The sequence below is a fragment of the Ischnura elegans genome, chromosome 4 (assembly GCF_921293095.1).
Source record: "Ischnura elegans chromosome 4, ioIscEleg1.1, whole genome shotgun sequence".
NCBI lineage: Eukaryota > Metazoa > Arthropoda > Insecta > Odonata > Coenagrionidae > Ischnura > Ischnura elegans.
This window is the reverse complement of record NC_060249.1, coordinates 40,669,894-40,690,903: the sequence shown is the minus strand read 5'-3', so window position 1 is coordinate 40,690,903 and position 21,010 is coordinate 40,669,894. Positions and strand designations below refer to the sequence as shown.

Here is a 21,010-nt window from a genome sequence, read left to right as displayed (position 1 = left end):
CCGGCGAAAGCGGTTGTTTTAGGCACAAAATGCACATTGCTCTCATGAGTACATGTACTGGAAATGGGGTTTGATGGATATGAATTTTTACATCAGACAGAAATCCATAGTAGCGTAAATGCCGAGTGGAGAAACATTTTTTAGCGAGGTCGCATGTTTTTTGGGATATTTGGAAGAGATATTAGTTGAATCAGCAATATGACCTAAGTGTCTCGATAAAGTACTAGTATTCCTGTAATTCGCTAAAATCTTGTTTGAATCCTTTAATGAATATCATAATTACTCGCCAAAATCCTTAGTTTCCTGGGACATAGGCAACCTATCCAAACATCACCGCATTAATCGTTTTCCCGCATTCATCATTTATTCGTATCGTTATTAGGAAAAAAAAATTTCCCTACTGGAGTTCCAAAAAGGGGTGGTCATCTTAGAATCGTGTTCGTCTTAGATTCGTGCAAATACGGTAATAATAAAGGGATAGGAATATTATTTTTTATTACGCATTGTCGAAACTGTCGTCGCAAAAGAAAATCCACACTGTGAAACCCAGAAGCATGGAGACATTTTCTATTAAATCTTTATGTTATGCATCAGTTCTGATAAAAACTAACAATGGTGTGATTTCAAAGCTATGCTATTTTAACACAGTTAGTGAAGGGATTCAGCTTTTTTTCAAAGAGCTTACTTTGTTGGGAAAAATGATCCTGTTTTCTACTGTTATCTTAAATTACTATATGGCTTTTTATTTTCATTATAGTTTCTTTATTTCTATTGATTTATTGTTTCCCAGTAACCCTGAATTTTTTTTTAAATTTTTAACTTACGGGTCCAGGAAGGAGTAGATTGTATTTCATGTTTTACAATACTGAAACCTTTTGAACACTAAGGAAAAAAGCACAAATTCTGAATCTTTCGAACCAGAAATAATGGTAGGGGCAGGTAGCTAATGAAAAAGAAAGGTATTAGTGCAAATTTAATGGCCCTTGGATCACTTTAAAATATCTACAACTATGATAAGGATGCCATTTTTGCTGTTCTTCATAGATTTTCATGCTCTCATGGATGACTTTGGGTTTCTATTCTTCATTTGATGCTTTTTCGTTACAAACTATAAATAAGAAAGCCTAGAAATCACCTCATCAAGCACTCACCCTCCCGATTATAAATCTTAATGATGTGTGTTTTACTTTATATGTGTTGGATAATTTGGTCGTAGGAATACAAATTTCATTTTATCTTTGAAATGTTCTATTGCTGGCGAAGGTAATAGATATTGTAATTAAATGAAGATTTTACTGAATTTTTGTTCCCTTTTTGCCTTTTAAAGTAACATTTGTGAAATGTTCAGGTACTCTCCCTAGTCTCCATTTACTAAATAAGTATTCACTCTGTATCCCCCCCCCCCCCCCCCCAGGTGTCACGTCACGTGGGCACAACCTTGGGTTGTATGGATCTTTAATAAGGCCCTAAAAATAGTAGCCATCATGTAAGCATACCTGCCGCACTATGATGTGTAGCAATGTAAAGGAAATGTGATGCTGACAATTCAGGAACGGAAATACGATTCTGTTTTCATATTTATAATAAATCACTTAAATGTCTAAGAACTACAACTGGTAAGTATTCTGAGTGACTTAAATCATGATACATAAATAATTTAGAGCAAAAGTACTGTGTATTATTAAATCAGAATATCCATCACAAATATTTAATTATCTCAAAAATATTGTTGTTGCCAGCAGTGTTTTGCGGGTGTATTGTAATTGGTAAGGGTGGAAAAAATTGAATAGAAATGAGAAAGCTAGAATATTCATAATTTTTTTAGGTAAGTTCAAAATCCTCTTTTGAGTATTTGTGAGGTTATGTAAATCATTGCAATGCAAGCATCTTAGTTAGGAAGCAGGAATGGAATTTTTAATGACAGCCAATTGGGGAGTTAGGATATAGGTATATTGTCCTCAACAAGGCCTTAGTAAGGAGGGTGTAGGTGTTCAAACCTCCCTGAAATGCTCGGAAGATAGTCCCAAGCCTACCATCGTGAACTGAACCCCCTCCAAAACAGTCCCTCCCCCAAAACATTATTGGCTGCAGCCTTGATCCTCAACTGCTATTTTTCCACCACTTGAATACTAATGATTGGTGTTAATGGAAATCTTCAGTATTTAAAGTGAAGAAGGGAGCTTGAAAGAATATCATTTCTATTCAATGATTGTGTTTGGCTAAACTGAGCTTTCCTTCAGAGTTTAAAGACACTATAGTAGAGCCATTTCTTCTATTTGTTAATTGTACAAATTGGAGATCAATGTACAAGTGTTTCAAATGGTTAAATCCTGACATTGTCACCATGCCAAGCCATGGCCTGTGAGGTATGTGTGAAGAATACCATCGACTTTTATATTATTTACAAGTGTTTACACCCTACCTCCTTATTCTATTTCTTTGGCTAATAGAGTAAACAAAGTAAATTAATGCTTTAATCAATTCTTTAATTACAAAAGCATAGTAAATTGAAATGCATTATGCGTGACTTAAAAAGATTTTGAAGTACAAATGTAAAAATTGGTCAAAAACTAGGGTTTTTGTGTATATTAACAAGGCTGCATTTCAGGACTCACATTTTAATTGTACATTTTCAAATAGCATGTATTTCTTTGTAGATGTTTTTACTCTGCTGCGTATTTGGGTTGAGTGTACTGTAACAACCAGGTGCTAGTACTTTAATGATGTGCATCTCAAAAGCACATGCATTTTTGGATTTCAGTGCATGGAATTCAATGGATACAAGTTAGTCTGATTATGCAATTGTGTTAATTGGAGCTTGAGTGGGAGTGTTAAGACAAGGAGAGACTCAATAGCATGGTAGAAATCAGCATCAGCGGTCACTACAAAATTGTCCTGACTCGCATGACAATTAATTCTATCAAAATGTGTGTTAAGACACTTATAAAAAATGTTTATCATATACCTGGTCAATAACAGGCTACCTTTTTAGGTCTTGTTAAGTAATGCTGCGAAGTCTGTGATTTCAGGCTTTCATTCAAGTATCAAAAATTATAACTAACATCCCTTTCAGGAATTTTGGTTGATCTCAAACACAATTTAGGTTTATAAACAGTCACCACCATTCAACTTTTTTTGTGTTTACCTGAAGTATGTTACAATTCCCTTTTTTTGTAAATATTCTTTCTCACTTGAATTTAGATATTATTAAATGTACGTCATCCTTCTTTGCCAAAATTCATAGTCATCCTATGAATTTAAAAACTGTACAATAATATGTAATATCATATGTTTAAAGTGTTGTGGTTCCCAGGAACCCAAGGAACTTGTATGGTGCATGCTTGTTTAGACAGTGTTTTTGTGGAATGGGTGTGTGGCATTTTATGAGAAAAGTAATGAGTGCCATTAATGGCTTTCACTTTTGAATATGCACAAAAGAAGAGAGGCAGTTGTGCTGGTGGTACCTTAAAAAAGTACTCACAATTAGTGGTGCAGAAGGAAAGAGTGACAGGTAGTTGAAATTAGTTGCTCAGAAAGTATGTGGTATTTAAAGACTAATATTTTTCAGAGTTAATGTATGTGTACCATCATTTAATTATGGTATGATGCTGTGTCTGATTCTATCAAATGACCGTGAATTACAGGTTATGATCATCACCTTTGTGGATAATTACACGTAAAAAATTCCAAATTCTTTCAGTATTTAGTTTATTTATTATTGATATGTTATACACATGAGGAAGAAACAAGCAATATCAAGAAACATTAATAAAATAATATAATGGTGTAATATAGCCAAGGTTAATTTGTTTCCTTAACTGACATAATTTTTTATAAAAACAATCATGCTGTCAGTATGAGAATCAGATTGAATGTGATTGCCGAAAAACTTTATATGTACCAGTTGACTTACTACGTCAAATTTTTAATCCATATTATCTATAATTGTGGAATGGGAGTGGAGTTTGAGTGCATTCAAATTTTGCATTTATGTGTGTGCTTTTTCAATGCTTTAATCCAATTATTAGTTGCACAGCGTGCTATCTGAATTAGAAAGTATGTAGTTGTAAAGATAAAAATATTTTTTTCTATAAGTGTCAGTCAGTAATTTCACTGTGCAGTGGAAATCCAGTTATAAGTTGAATTTCTTCTGCCATGAGTATATTATGTGAAATTTTAATATCTTTGAGAAAATATATAAAATTTACTAATTTGAAATTTTTATTACCACTGTTATCAATAAAAATTATTATCTTTCCCGGTAATAGGATATAGTTGAGATGATACTCCTTTACCCAAGGTTTTTACATTATGTGAGTTTATTAATCTAGTGCTTACTAGAATTCATGGCATATAGTAATTTTAATTCTTTGTATCCATCAAATGTCGTTTGTTGTCCCTGAATGGATGGGCTTTTGTAAAGAAGCTATCATAACTCGATGCTTTGCTTCCAGTGGTATGCTTTTGGTCAAATTTTTCAAAAGAAATTCCACCTGCAACAGAGTGAACCAAAAGGTTTTAATTTTAGGTTGTCTAATGTGCATTTATTAAGTCATTCTTTAAAAATTAAGCTCAAGTGCTTTTATTCTTATGCTGAAGTCTTTCAATTATCTTACAAGTGAAATCATTACCTCAGTATGAGGGTGGTTGATTGTGACAGCTTGATAAAAAAATAAGTGATTTTGATAAATAATCTTCATAATTTACGCTTCTTATGTTTTTTAAAGGAATACCCTTCTGTTGAAAAGCCATCTTGCAGAAATTTCAAAAATAAATACTATTTATTTTTCAGTTATTGAGAATGTTTGTAAAAAGTGGGAAAGAACCATGGTGTATCAATGGCTACTTGTAATTAAGCATCACCATTGCTATGTTAGTCTCTGGTAAAATGAATTGTACCGTATAAATGCGTGTAAGAGATGCACCCCTATTTTGAGCATCGTAGCTAAAGAAAAAAATTTTTGTGACATTATTTTATCCTATTGTGTGGTGTTGCAGACGTTTGCCTGGACTTTCGGCAGTTATCAAAATTTCCACTTTCAACGCTAAAAATTTACGCGGCATTTTCAGCTAAATTTACAGTATATGTATGACACTCGGAGATAAGTAAATATTCCTTGTGTTTTAAACCTTATGATGCTTGCTGGGGATGGTCGGTTCGGATACCTTGGATCCAAATACCCACGGATACAGCCCTTCACCTTATACTTCGGATCCAAATTCATTGAAGAAATTGAATCTGAGTCCGAAATTTTATATAATTTTTTTTGTTAATGCAACGTCCCACAAGAGGGAGTAGGAAGAGTTCTGATCCTCTCTTCACATTCGCCGTTGCACAGTGATGCTTAACCTACTCACGAACAGCTTTGTTTAAAAGCTCTCGTAGGGGTATTACAATAGAAATTCAGCCGTGAAAAATTTTAAGGCAAAACACAATAGGCACATAGAGTGAATCTTCCCAAGGGATTGAACAACAATCGTGGGAATCGCAGCACTGTAAGAATACAACCACGGAGTACATTTCACAAAACCACCCTCGGCCCTCCTCCAGCCCATGCCTCTAAAGTTTTTTTCCTTTCCGAGACCACACAGAACATAAAGCATTATCTTTGAAGGAAAATATCAAGTTACATGGGAACAATCAAAATGTGTTTCATCCTTATCCTGTCTCTCTGATTGACCTATTTCGATCTACCAACTTCAATTCTCCCAGTTTCTGGAGGCCAAAATGCAAGGTAAGTCACCTCCTGAGCCCAAAGATATTTCGATAACTTTCAGCAATTGTATGACATGCACGAGGTTGAAAAAAGAATGAGACCTAACACGATGCATATCTGACATTTTAAGTTTTTTAAGCTGTAATTGATTGACACAAAGCTTTATAGTCACAACAAGGCTACTAATATTCAATATAGTCCAAACAGGACCATTTTGGAAGAAACAAGCGTAGCAAGAGTGCATTCAAACAAGACGAGGCAGACTGAAAACTTCAGGCAACGCAAACTGCGTATATCACATTGCTGCGCCATCACCCCTTCCGTTTGAAGGAAATGAAGTCACATACAAGATAGGATGTGTTCTTCCCTTGCTCCTTCGCTCGTAGGCTCGTTGCTTGAAAGACGAAGGGAGCGTGCTCCTTCCCCTCTACCTCTCCTTAAGCGCTCTTCACTTACAAGCATTTCTTATTTCTTCTATCTGCCATTTAGTCCAACAATGTTCACACTCGTTCAAATTTTTTAAACAGCAGCTTTTGACTCCAATATAATTTTCAATTGCAATTATCCTCATAATAGTGTCTAAAGATGATTTTTGAAAAATCAGTTCCTTAACGTAATGGAAATTACTTGGCAAGACAGTTGTTGACTATTAACCACCCTATTATTCTTCAAAACTTTGCGTTTCTCAAAGTTTGATATGTGATTACTATTTGCAGTATAAATGCTCTGGGATGCTCACTCATAGCAGTAAATTTAGAATGCCCTCCGGAACGAAAAACCCACCACGATCTCTTCCAAGTTCACCTCTGAGGTACCGCCGTGACGACACTATGCCTATGAGTAAGGTACACAAACAAGAGCATTGTAAAAAATGTCACTGAGTGAGAAAATCCCCTGCCTGCCGCTTGGTTTTGACCCAGGGTTTCAGATGACTGACATGCTGAAAACCAAGGCCACTCAGTTGGACTTGCGACTGGGGAAGGGGAGGGGGGAAGATAAGAAATTCTGTAAGAGATGCATCCCCATTTTCGGCTGCTATTTCTGGGGTAAAAGGTATGTCTCTTACACGTGTTTATACGGTATTTCACTGCTGTCAGATTTTTACTTTTTGGTCCGTTGAATGGAAATCAGTGTAAGTTACTTTCTTTTCTATGCTCACATACATCTGAGGAAGTTACTCACTAATTGTACCAGTCACTAAAAATTATCTCCACTTGCCTCATCGAGCAAACTCATGGCTTTATTCAAAGTAAGTCTCCATGTTTCCATTTCTCCATTACCATAATTGCCCATGTTCATTGACAGCGACAGCCATTCTTTCAGTGCTGCTGGGTTTGTTCTGTAATTAAAAGCAATGAAGGTTTTTTCTATGAGTTGTTTTTCATATCACCTCAATAATCCCAATTAAGAGATTTGATTTTTATTTATGAATGAAAGTTTTACATCCTATTAACCTGAAGTGTTACATAGCTTTTCTCTCTTGTGGAAATACGTATTCTCTTTAAACAGTTTTGATCTCTTGTTGTTTCATAACTTTTTAAATCTTGTATAGGCATTTTCTTTTTTAGAAAAGAGCTATTTTTCTGTTAATACTGGTGCAAATGTTTTTACATTGTAGTCCTTATCCTTTTACAAAACATTCAGTTTTGGATATTGACTTAAGGAACATGAATTATCCTTCTCTATTGGTGTTTTATTTGATTTTTTATGCTTTAGAATTGAGATATTTCATTCTGGAGCCCATCTTAAGTACATTCTCATTCTTCATTTAATCAGGACAACTTTCCTCATACGTAATTCCAGAGAAGAAGTTGAGTTTCGGAATGGCATTTGTGGAGTCTGGTGTGCAAGGTATGGTTTATTAAATGAAAAGATGTTCTTGAAGTGGAAAAATCAAAGTTCCTAAAGTTAAAATGTTTTTGAGTCCTAAATTGATGACCCCACCAAACCACACCCCTGCAATTGAGAGGCTTAAATGCTCAGACTAGAAAAATTATCTCTCCAACATGCTGGTGTCAATGAGCCCATTGCAGGGATAATTTGATGGGACCAGGGACTTCAATGTGAGAGTATACCAAGAAATGTTCTCCTGCATTTATAAGAGATAACACTGCTACAATCTTTTGATGGAAGGAGATGATGTTTGAGGTCAGGAGAGTTTTGGCTCATTGGTTTTAAAAGGTTCTGCAATTTACTGAAAAAAATACTAAGTTGCCTCTCATTGCAAATAAATTTTCTCTTCAAAGTTCTTCCAAACTGCCATTTATCACCACAAATGGAAATTCGAACTGTGATCCATGAAAACTAACCTCATATTTTTCTTCATTTCAAAATCTCGAGAAATATGAAAATGCAATATGTTGTAGAAAATGCATTTCAAATTGAATCTTGATACTTTTCCATTCAAAATTGAAAATAAACTTTCCTCCACTTTCCTATTTTCATTTTAATTTAGATTCGATCGACAAACAGGCACTGCTAAAAAAGTCAATAATGAGGTGTTTCTTCAAAATTTGTCTATTTTTATAAATAAAACTACCCAGTTCATTGAGTTAAATCTATGATTCCTGTTCAGCAACCATACAAGGATAGCAGTATTCCTTCAATAAACAAGAAACCCAGAAGAGGCCAGTCCTCTATTGCAAATCACAGCATAAAGTGATTGAGCCGCAAGCCTTGTCCCCTGCCACCCTGCTCAGCCTTAAAAGAGATGAAAGTAACTAACAAGCTCTCCCTCTGTCAATCATCTTTAGGGATACTCCTACATGAGTTGGTTTTCCAATTCAACTGCTTCTCAAGCTTCTGTCCAGCAGCAGATGGAGGAGACCCATTCCCACATACTCGCTGGAATAATTGAAAAGATGGTAATCTTATAGAGGGCTCTCCAGGGAAACTTTTTATTTTATCTGCTCTGTAGACATTGATTAAAAATGATAGATGAATATTTAAAACCAATTTTATACATATGACTGTCCTCATATGCTCCGAGCTATTACATATCAACAAGCAGGGGCAGATCCAGGATTTTTTCTGGGGAGGGCACAAGGGTCTGATAGGTCCTCTCACATTTGAGATTAGGGACAAAATACAGCTAATACTGAATAAAATATCATCTTTATTTTGATATGAAAGTTATAAATATTAAATTAAATGATTGAGGCTCTGTAATACACAAAATAAACATAACGATAACCGTATTAAAAATCATGGCTATTTTTTAAGCATCTGGAGGGGGGCACATGCCCCACCACCCCCCTAAATCTGCCTATACCACCAAGGTATTGCAGAACTGAATTTTTTGCAGAGGAGTACTAACACTTCTCAGATTCAAGCCAGGTAAGATGGCTATTTCTGTTTCCAAAGTTTTCAGGCCATCATCAACAGGGATGTCCAAATGACGAGGGTTGTATCAGATATAAAAACTAAAAGAGACACTGGGCAACCCAAGTGGGAGCCTGAAAATTTTTGATCCAGAAGATTTTCTATGAAAGATCTTTCATCCTTCCATTTCCTGCATGGGGTGGAAAGTTTTCTTTCCAATCATATTTTTTTCCATTCCAGAGATACTCATTGAGCTATGGTGTGGGTGTGTGTTTTAGCTGTGAATTTTATTTTAACATGAAAATGTATGCAAGAATAACTACATTTTGAATGAGAGTAATTGACCCTTAAAGTCATAGGCTGCATTCATTACGTACAGCATGCATTTATGATTTTTCAGGAATACATTCATAGATAAGAAACTGGATGATATTTTTTTCTAGCTACCTTTCATACAGACAGGCATCTTGATACTAAAGCTATCTTTTATCTACTTACTTGAGTGCATCGAGATTGATCCCTGAGGAAGGCGCATTTGTTTTTGATGTAATTCCTTCCATTGTTTTTAGCTTATAGCAGAGGAAAATGTTCAGCAATGAAAATGAAGTCAACGTAATAACTAGTAACGTCCATGAGAAGGTGTCTTTATGTCCTTTCTTTTCTGGAAGAGACAAAACATTCTGGAAACATTAATTGGTATGAATACCTGAATAGCATCACCAAAAGGTAAAAGGCAATGAAAAATTATATGGAAATGGAGATAACCAAAAGGTGAGTTCATTAAATGATAACTTAGATCTAGGTGCATGTATTGCAAATTTTCAAATCATTCATCAGGCAACACTTGATTCATCAATAATAAGTGATGCCTTGACTTCTACTCACTCTTCCTTCTTTTTGATGTTTTGAGAGGCCCAAGAGTGTGATCAACTCCTTCTTTAACTGCCTCAGCTATTCCAGGACCTGCAATGGCATGCTTCCTCTTTCGGGAGCCATCATCTGTTGCAGCATCTGCTTTATTATGAGCTCCAGCACTTTCATTGTCACATTCCTCCTTGAGCTTGGAAGCCAAAGACTCATAAAATTCTTCAAGGCCTACCCATGAACTCTTTTCTATAATTGCTGTTGGAGGGAGAGAGAGTAGGTGGTTTTCTAATTGTATAACATCCATTTGATTTTTTAAAAATCTTTTAATATAAAGTGATTCTTTGCAAATATTGCCAGTCTTCACTTTTTTCTATAGCCTTAAATTGTACATATTATTACCATGTATAATGGCAGGCCAATGGTCTGCAATTGAATCTACATTAATCCCATTTATTTCAGAAATGAAGCTCTTTATGTATTTGGAATGTCCAATGCACAATAATATAAGCAATTCCATTTTATCCTTCCTTCTCCCATGAAATGCTTTTTACTGGTAATTAGTGGTGTTCTCATTCATGGCAGGAATCTTAGGGATGGTGGGCATGTACATATTTTTTATGTGGCAGTTTTTCCATCTCTCATACCGGCATCTTGATGCAAAGAGGAGATGATAAGGGGGTAGTTAGAGTTGTAGAAGTTAAGTGAGCAGTTAGTTGTTCAGTGAGATTCACAGGTGATCATATGTTTATTACATATAGTCGATGAAAGGTTTTCAGCCATTCTGAATGCATTAGGTTAATAGTGCAACAAATATGCTATGAATATTAATAACAAAGAGAATAAAGCTATGTGGTTCTTTAAAGCCTTTAGAGTAAATAAATTAAGATTTGAATTTAAATATTAACATATGAATTTCATAGTCTGGGTAGGACCGGTTTCACTCTATGAGCCACATCACACAGTGAAGGTTTTTTGATGGCATTCAAAATCTTCATTGATACTTCAATATGGGACACTTCGATTAACCCTCTCCCTATTGAAGTTTAAATGCCTCATTCTCCGCTCCGTCCTAACCCGGCTGAAACCGGCCGCCACCATTTAAGTCGCTCCTTCATAAACCAGCCGAATCCGCACGGCCTGGCCTGCTATACTTGGGGCAGCCTTTTGAGCTTCATAGGCATCTGTTTTATCATGAGAGTGTTTATCTTTGCTAGCCCAAGCATCCTTCCTATCTCTCATTTCATTAAGAAGAAGCAGAACGTCGTCACCATAAACTAAAATCCCGAGACAATAAGGTGCTTAGTTCCAGCATGGCACATTAACTGAGAAGTAATGAGAGAAGATTTTTAAGCCATTACAAAGGGATTTTTAGGAGGGCCAGTTTTGAAATAGTGTGATACGAAAACCCTAGGCCTGCCCTGTGTTATTTAGAGTGACTGTCACATCTAATGGCGATATTTCTTTCTGTGTGGTCACACACAAGCTCACACTTTTCCTATCTCACATGGCAAGGAGGCAAAGCTCTGCTCAAATGAAAAGAAAATTAATCCCCCTCAGTTCTGTTTGTGGGTGGTCACACGTACTCTCACACTTTTCCTATCTCATATGGCGAGGAGGCGAAGCTCAGCTCAAATGAAAAGAAACCTAATGCCCCTCAGTTCTGACAATGGCTTCTTTAAGTGAGGATGCTATCGCAGAAGAAGTGAACAGAAGTGAATTTTCGAGTGATTCAGATAGTTCTAGTTGTTTGAATGGAGAAGAAGGATACAGTGATAGTGACAGATCAAGTGAAGTAGAACTGGAGGATGACGTTACCCCAAGCACGAGTGATTTAAAAGGTGATGATCAGGTGCATGACTCTTGGAGGGATACCCTGATTTTTGAAGAACCGTTGGAGTTCAAAGAAGAGAGAGGGCCTATTCATAGTTTGGCGATAGGTGATAATGAATTTTCCTTCCTAAAGTATATGCTAGGGGGCGAAGATTTTTTTTTACAACATTGTCAAGAACACAAACAAATATGCAGAACATCTTCAACATTCCTCAGGAAAGGCTGACAAAGACTGGGTAGATGTTACGTGCGATGAAATGGTGGCATACATTGGAGTGCTTGTATACATGGGAATATTCGATTTGCCTGAAAGCAGGGATTACTGGCATAGCCAAGATATTGACTGCTCAATTGTTCTTGGCTGTATGACCTTTGGAAGATACACAAAAATTTCAAAATATTTCCATATTAGTGATATAACCCAGGAAAAAAAACAGGGAGAGGAGGGTTTTGATGTATTGCATAAAATTAGGCTGGTTCTTGATATAATGGAAACTTTTCAGCAAAAGTATAAACCAGGTAGGGAATTAAGTGTTGACGAGGCGATGGTTGCTATTAAAGGACGTCATTACATTAAACAATACATCCAAGGAAAGCCAACGAAGTGGGGATTTAAAGTTTGGGTTTTAGCAAGCTCCCTTGGCTACGTTCTGCAGGGAAATGTGTACATAGGGAAAAAAGATAGAAGAAATCGTGAAATGTTTCTTGGGACGCAAGTTGTAATGAATTTAATGAAAAACTATTTAGGGAAAAATCATCATGTGTACTTTGATAGCTTTTTTTCGAGTGTGTCTCTCATGAAATTACTACTTTTGAATAACACATACGCGTGCACTACTACAAGATCATCTCGTAAAGAATGGCCTGCGGAATATAAATATCCAAAAAAACTTAGACTCCAAAGAGGAGAGAGTAGAAATTTACAGAGCGGAAAAGTTACTGCAACGGTTTGGCATGATAATGGGGATATATGTATCCTTCAAACCAATTGCGATCCCAATAACAAAGTCTATGTGCAAAGAAAAACAGGAAAAGGGAACAAACAAACTATATGGTATCCTGTCCAAATTCAGTTGCATTGTACACCAAATACATGGGTGGTGTTGACAGAGCTGATCAAAGAAGGTGCTACTATGGCTTAGGTAGGAAAACAAAAAAGTGGTGGAAATATTTATTTGCCTTCGTCGTAAACACAGCTATAGTGAACAGTTTTATTTTGCACAAAGAAACCAATTCACCCTCAAATACTAGGCATGGAGTAACACAGAATAATTTTTGTTTAGCACTTTACGGGCAGATGATAGGGAAATTCTCCTCTCGTAAGGTAGTGGGATGTAAAAGAATCCTTCCAATGGGCACATTTTCTCAGAGACAGCAACACTCTCTTGTAAAGATCGTGGGGAGAAAAAAAGTGTGCGCATATTGCAGCTCGAAGAAAAGAAAAACTCCTGGTCGGAGCATAGAAACGTCATGGAAATGCATCGGATGTGATTTACCTCTTTGCAAATGAGGATGTTATCATCAATATCACCAAGAAAATGGATTTGAAGGAGGGAATTAAATTCAATATAAGGTAAGGCCAACTTCTTTCAATAAATTAATATATTCTCAAAACATATACAAATTTTAAAATAAAATACTTAAATATATTTCAAGTTATCGTAAGTTCATTGAAGTAACCTGCGTCAGTTCCTCATCACGGAGAAAAATAGGTCTACCAGTGGGGCAAATGGGTATTTAAACTTCGTGCATGAGGGGGAAATGTTTACGGCCGGTTTCGGGCGGTTTAGGAAAGAGAGGGTTAATAGCCAACCCACTACCCACTTGGACACTTTGCTTTCCATTTTAGATGTTGTGGTAGGTAGGTAATTATTTAAACAACTCGATAGATTTTATTTTCTCACTCAGATCTTTAGTATGATGAACCATATCAGCAGAAGTAAATAAATTCGTTAATCTGTTACTTGGTGTGTTGGTCAATTTTCTGTTATGTTATTAGTCAATTTCAGCCATATATATATATGTTCTTATTAAAGTTGATTTAATATTTAATTCATAATGGTTATCCATTTACATATGTATAATATATAGAGCATATTGCTAGTAAAGAATCTAAATATTCATTGTTTCTTTAAAGCTAATGGCTACTACATATATGTCTATCATGCAATGACACAAGGATGGCATATTCACCTTTTACTGGAGACCATACTGATTTGGTGTACACAATTTGTGAGTAAACTGAAAAATTGCTGCTAAAATTCATTGGGGCAATTGAAACTTGGGAATCCTTGTGTGAGCTTCGCTCAGTGTTTTCCAAGTTCGTAATATTCTCTTTTGGCTCAGAATTGCTTGTTGTGTCTCGTAGACAGAAATGCGTCAAGCAGTAAAAGGTATCACAGTAACGAAATCCAGTTTGATAGGCAGACATATCCATGGCATATAGTTGTCCAGGTTTGCTGCACGGAAGCATGATCTGGAATGTTTCACAAAGAGAGATAAGAATGTTCAGTGCAATTTAATATGCATTTCATTAAGAGGAGCTGCATAGAATTGCCTCGGTTACCCCTGATGGCAGATGCCAAATATGCTGTTGTTTCCATAGAAAAATGTGATAATAAACCTTATATGAAGATAAAATTATCAAGTTTTGGGAAAAAAATTTGTCTATCTTAGAGATTTATTGGCCAAAAATTGTCACTTCAAAGGCCATCTACCAGAAATGTGTTCGGGAAAACTCTAATTTGTGCCATTTTGGATAACATTGGAAGGAAATGGCATGAAGAGTCAGGGTTTCTGGAATTTCCTCCTAATCATTTTCGGTCCCTCACCTCAGTGAAAAATTTCAGCTCTCCAGCTCTTCTTGATGTAGTTAAGAATTCATATCCGTGAGTGCATGAGCCAGTCATTCATGCAAGGAGGTTTATATGTTTTGTACATGCTTTATTTTTTACTTAAAGTGAAAAATGAAAAAGAAGAAACTTTGTGCTTTCACATAATGAATCGCTTTCACTAATTTATGCCTCAAACCATCAATTGTTACTTAAAGCATAATTTCTCTCTCTTTCAAAAAATTTCCCAACACAAGTCCACTGAAGTTTTTCTGTTTGTGACTCAACTCTTCAAACTATGTGAACAGATATATTTTCCTAAGACAATGCAACCCGCGAAACTCCATATGCTGAAACCTTTTACGACAGACTCACCATATACCAGGTTGCATTGAAGTCGTGATATGAAGGTTTTGCTGTGCACATATTCAAGTTGAAAAGTGAAGACATAGCTAACTTTCCACAAAATGAATGTAATAGCTCAACTGACTCAATTATGATTTTAACATTCAGTTGTTTGGTCAGTTGAGTTATTTTATATCTTTATGTGGATTGTACCAGTGTTTTTTCATTTTAACATTTTTTTTACCCCTTTCTACATTGAAGAATTTATGACATTTCTAGTTATCCATTTGAACTGTCACTGTCATTCCACTATTCCTGGAACTCATCCTTTATCACTATGCTTCTGATGATCAGTTTTGGTAACTGCTTTCCCGTCACCATATATGTACAAAAATTCCACAAGCATTGAAGTGAAAACTAGGGCAAGGGTGGGCTGAGAGAGCCTGACTAAACCTAATCCACTAGAGACCAAAGCAGCCAACCCTCAAATCTCCTCCTATCCTGTATCCATACCTCTCTTTCGCTCCTATTTCTTTTCCCTTACTCTTCCTCTTTTTCGATTAGCAAAGGGACTCATCTGTCTTCCCACATTTTTCTTCCCTTAACAGCTGACAAAGGGGACATGCATCTGAAAGAGACCATAGACTTTTGTCTATTACTTGTATTTTTTTGTGTCTGTCGTCTATTTAATTTTATGAATAGTTACCATTAAGCATACCTCTCGTGTGAGCAAGTTTGAAGGTGTACATATTTTCAAGAATTATGGGTACCTAGAGCCTCTCCTTTAATAGAAAATTCTATTCCTAGAATAAAAAATAAACTCAGAATCGAAAAAAAATCCTTACTGGTCGACTAATTTTTCACCCCAGCATTTTTTTCATGGCACTCCTGGAATAAAAATATATCCTGAGAAACTACTACTGTAACATTAACACCCAGCGTATTAACTTCATCACACTTTCATCTTTTATTCTATTGTGTGCTGATATGAACCTGAAAAATTCTCAGATTAACCTTATCCTCTTTTCAATCATCTACCCCTTCTGAGTTGTCTAAGTGTTGAAATGGCTGCAGATGCTGCTTTATTTTCCTCTCTCCTTCCTCACTGTTCCTCAACACCTTCCTACAAATTTACTGAAGTAGCTTATCTTCCTTCTTCCAACATTTGCCCCTCATTTTATGCAATTGAATGTACCACACCCTGAGCTATCCATATGAACAATCATTGATGTTCCATGTAAATTCCATTTCTTGAACCCATCCCTGAACATTACAAGATAGAATAAGGAAGAGCATACTTACAAATTTTTCTGTTACCCTTGTAGTTTTCGGCCCAACAGCTTTGTTCAGACTGACTGTTAGTTCAACTTTCTTTTTCTTTCCACCAGTCTCTGGATCATCCTCCCATGGCGTTTGCACAATATCTAAATATGATTCACATGAGATAAAGTTAATAATCATCAGTTTTAATTTGTGTCAGTGGCTTCATATTTATTAAACTAGAGGTAAAAATGGATCTTTGGAATTGAGTTTTTCAGTGGGTTTTCTTTTGGCATTATTTTATTTTGGGTACAGTAGCATGTGGTGTTTTGTCAACTGAGCTTCTATGGCTATTATACAATAAATTATTGGATTGTTGCATCCTGTTATGCCTATGAAAGGTTATTAGTTGAAGGTTCTCATGAAGTTTCTCTGGGAGGAGGCCCAAAACACTCATCATTCTTGCCTTATGAAATATGCACATTGGTAAGTATTCACTTGCATAGTATTTGAACTCTTATTGTGACACGATTTTTTAAAAATCACCTGTTATTTTGTTCACAATATACTTATTTCATTAGGGGTCTTCTCCTTAAGTCACCTTTAATTACCATTGGAAAAACCCAATGAATACATAACAGTAGCAAGATATTTAGGCCAAAACCTTCAAATATACATAAATTATGTTACCAATGACTCCAGTTTTTTTAATAATTAGCTGAGTAAAATTGTGGCTATTCCTCAGAAGTAAGTTTTAAATGTTATTTATGTTAACAAGAGACGTAGAGCTTTGATTATCCATTTTGATGGAGGGGAAAGCCGAAACACATATATAGGTAATTGAAAGAGAGATATTTCGTTCATGATCATTTTTTGAGCAGTTTCTACCTAGGTCTCTCTACTTTCCTTTCTATCAGTGGCGGATACAGATGGGGGGCGCAGGGGGTGCGCGCCCCCCCCTTGCGGGTCCACCCGTATTGCCGAACATTGCAAAACCACAATTGTAAATTTTTTATATCATAAGATGGCATTGTATTTTACATGTTTATAATCACTTTAAATAAAATTTTCATATACTCTGCCTGTGACTTGATCATCTTTTATTACGATAAAAGTAAAGACAACTCAAGATATGTTGCGCCCCCCCCTTGAGTTTTTTCTGTATCCGCCACTGCTTTCTATGCATATTTTTCCTGACATTGTATTGAAATACTGTTGGTTTTGAGGTGGAAAACCAGAAAAAGTAAAGTAGGAATAGAAATTTTGGGGAGTGTTTGGTGGGATTGGCGAGGGAAGTGATTGGCAGATAATCAATGATTAATCAAGGCTCTAACAAGGAGACGTCGCCAAAGTGATGTTCAGGATCTGGATACGGATGTTATTTTCTGAAACTATATAGTTAAGGTAGAAAAAGTGTCACGACTTTCTTCCACATAAGCGCGGGTTCGAGAGATATTCGCTTGTAAAGACTTCGCGCAACATGTCATCCCTTGAGTAATCGCCGTGTTAAGGCACAATTCGGAGTTTCGTTTAAAATCCATAAATTGATATTAACTTTTAAAAAATCGCGAAGTAACTAAATAAAACAAATGGGGATAAAATTTGATAGTGATTTCAAAAATTAGAAGAGAGAAAAACACGGCCGTAGTTAAGAGGTAGCGATTACTCAAGGGATGTCATGCTGCGTGAAATCTTTTCAAGCGAATATCTCTCGAACCCGGGCCTATGTGGAAGAAAGCCGTGACACTTTTTCTACCTTACCTATATAGTTTCAGTTAATAACATCCTCATGCAGATTCCGAACATCACTTTGGCGATGTCTCCTTGTAAGGAAGATATTAAGCAAAAAATATTATTTACCAGTTGTTTTTCTAGCAGCATGAAAATTATGGTAAAAGTTTGATTGAGTAAATACCATGGTGAACAGTTGATGCACATGAATATTCAAGTCTAAATTAACCAGCTGACGTCCATCATGAGGTGAAGTGCAAGAAAATGACTTTTCGTCTCCTGAAAGAATAAAGTTGGTAGAAATGTTATGAGATAACCATTATCAAGTGATTTTATATTTGATTTTACTCTTGAAAAGATCAATAACCACTTATTTTCCACTATTGGGTTTCTCTTTGTGTGTGATTTTTCCAATCTTGGTATGAGAGATTATTGGCTAAAATGAAGTTTTTTTTAGCAATCAAAACTGGAATTCTGCTTCACAATAATGTTTTTTAATAAAATTATTTTCTTCATGATTTAATATCAGGAGGTTTATACATGGATTATTTTGAAATTATCCCTGAAGAAATGGTAAAAGATCTCATTGATACCTACCAAAGTTGACTGCTGATTCTGTTTCAGATTCTGAGGATTTATCTTCATCTACTGTTTGTAGTACATCTACCGAAGTTGCTCTTAATAGCGGAATGTGTCGGCTCTCTCCTTTTGAATGAGTCCCCTGAAAAGGTATTCCTTACTTTTAATTACAGTTGAGGATCTCAAATCCAGAAAGCTTTGGACCAAAGGGTTTCTGAATTTCTGGTCTTCATGGTATATTTTGTTAATTAATTAATTTATTTATAAATGCGTTCAGGCTCTTTTGCTCGATATTTGAGATCCCTACGTGTCCCTGCCTAGGTTGTTAGCGTATGTTCATAGCATGTGCTAACTTCCTACTTGTCCCAGTACAATGCTAGAGTGTGGTGCCACGAGGAGGCAAGTCGAAATCTTAAGTTGAAAAGGCAAGATAATTGTGGTGAGATGCCTGGGATATAGTGTAATTAGGTTACATGAGAGTGGCTTCAAAAAAAACCTCTCAGTGAGCTTATAATATTTTTTAATGTTTTACTCTCTTGAATTTTGGGATCTAGCTGCCATTTCTTATGTTGAAAGATATTTGATATGCATGTATCTAAACTCTCATCCTGGAGTCCCATTTTTTATCAGTACCAAACAAAGTGGGAGAAAATGTACTATACTAAATAAATGTAAAGTGAGCAGGGGTCCTACATTCTGCTGGACAGTCCTGATTGTTAAGAAAAAAAGCCCCAACTAACTTCACAACAGCCTTTGATTGGAATGAAGAGATAAATTTAAGAATGACTACTCAATTATAGAGAATAGATTTAAGGAATGACAAATAAGAGAGACATAAGGCAGGTCACAAGTACAGGCTTGAAGCCATAGGTGGATTTAGGGAGGGGCACGAGGGCACGTGCCTGCCCCCCCCCCCCCCCAGACACTCAAAAGGTAGACGAGATTTTTTTATACAAAGATGAATTAATGTAATATTTTAATGTAAAAGTTATAAATGTATACATATTAATAACTTTCATATTAAATTTAAGAGTATACATATTTCATAGAGTAATTGTTGCATGTAGTGTTTAATCCCAAATACGAGAAGACCGTTTGCCTGTCAGACCCTGGTGTCCCCCCCAGAAAAAAATCCTGAATCCACCCTTGCTTGAGGTCACTCATATAGAGTTGAATTCTGAAGTCAGGACCCGGCCACCACCTTAGTTCCATCCCCACTTGTAAAATCAATCACATATCAAAAGGAAAGCAATGTTCAGGAATGGAACCAAAGCAAAAATGCAAACAGTCAGAATCAGACAATAACAATCACGTATACACACCAAGTGTAGAGTAAAAAAGACAGCATCCAAAGGAATCAAACATGCAATAGAAATATTTCCCAACTATGAATACTTATTTTTTGTCTGAAGATTTTCATTCTCTTGATAACGCTCCCAGTAGGAGGAGTGAAACGTTGAGTGAAAATGTTACCTACACAGCAATACCCGAGAGCCACCACCAACATACGTATACTTCTATTGATCAAAGCAATCAAAAGACAACAAAAACAAATTAATAACAATAATCAATCATTAAGCATGTTTCGTGAATATTTTTGCTCTTTAGGTGTTACGTGGATTTTTAACTGATTCATATTCTAATGTAAGGTTGTGTGGAATTTTACCTCTCTGACAGCTTAAATAAATTGTTTTATGAATGTTTTTTTGTTAATTTATGAAAAATTTTCAAACTTAAGTTACTTTTACCAACCACTTCAGATGCAGCTCGTTTAACAACATGTCGGGGCTTTAGAGTTGTATGGTCATCCTTACTTCTTCCCTTGTTTATTTTATCCCAACTGTGATGTATTGGTTCCTCCTCACTCTCCTTCATTTCCTCTCTTCTTTCAGAGGACGGCAACTCTTCGTTTTGTGTCTCCATTGTTATTATATTTTTCAGAAACCTTTCTTAAATTTGTGAAATGATTTCATCAATGACATCTGTATTGGTTTAAAATTTTACTCTATTAATTTACTTGAAGGTGCAAAGCAAGAAATGGAAAGGGAATTTCTACGTGCGCGGGATTTTGCCTCTGTTCTTCTTGAATTTCTGTGCAAAAGATTTTCTTTCACCTGGCAAGATAAATCCAGTAAATAGAGGAGTGCTGCGCTGAGGGATGTCTTGCCTTATCTTATAAAATGGCCATTAGATAAGACGAGAATTATCTTTTTTTATCTTTTCTCTTGGTCAGAGCTTCGAATACTCCCGCAGTGTTTGTTATACTTCGCGCGATGCGTTGCCGCGAGATTAGTTATGACAGTGCCGCGTATCCTTTAACGAATTCTAGAACACTTGATAAATTAAACCCATTACTTTCTCTGATGATCGAAGTTACGAAAATATGACGTCTTCCTGAGGAAGCTGATGCTTATCGTAAACCTGCCGACTAATTCGAGCTTAAATTTCGTCTTAAATTGTGGAGGTATTCCGAGAAAAACACGAGCGCGCTTTTAACAAGATCACCGCAGGTCTTGTATGTAAAGGTAT

General features: G+C 36.0%; 1 protein-coding gene across 1 annotated transcript; it reads right to left on the bottom strand.

Annotated features, from left to right (window-relative positions):
* Positions 1-1,109: 1,109 nt before the first annotated feature.
* On the bottom strand, positions 1,110-20,652 carry LOC124157330 (protein Aster-B). The gene is made up of 10 exons (XM_046531966.1): positions 20,596-20,652; positions 20,234-20,463; positions 18,500-18,623; positions 18,032-18,181; positions 16,214-16,335; positions 13,929-14,211; positions 9,924-10,160; positions 9,537-9,699; positions 6,936-7,056; positions 1,110-4,493 (listed from the first exon to the last, which is right to left on the bottom strand). The coding sequence occupies exons 2-10, from the start codon at positions 20,402-20,404 to the stop codon at positions 4,380-4,382; spliced, it is 1,485 nt and encodes a 494-aa protein (XP_046387922.1). The 5' UTR covers positions 20,405-20,463; positions 20,596-20,652; the 3' UTR covers positions 1,110-4,379.
* Positions 20,653-21,010: the final 358 nt, after the last annotated feature.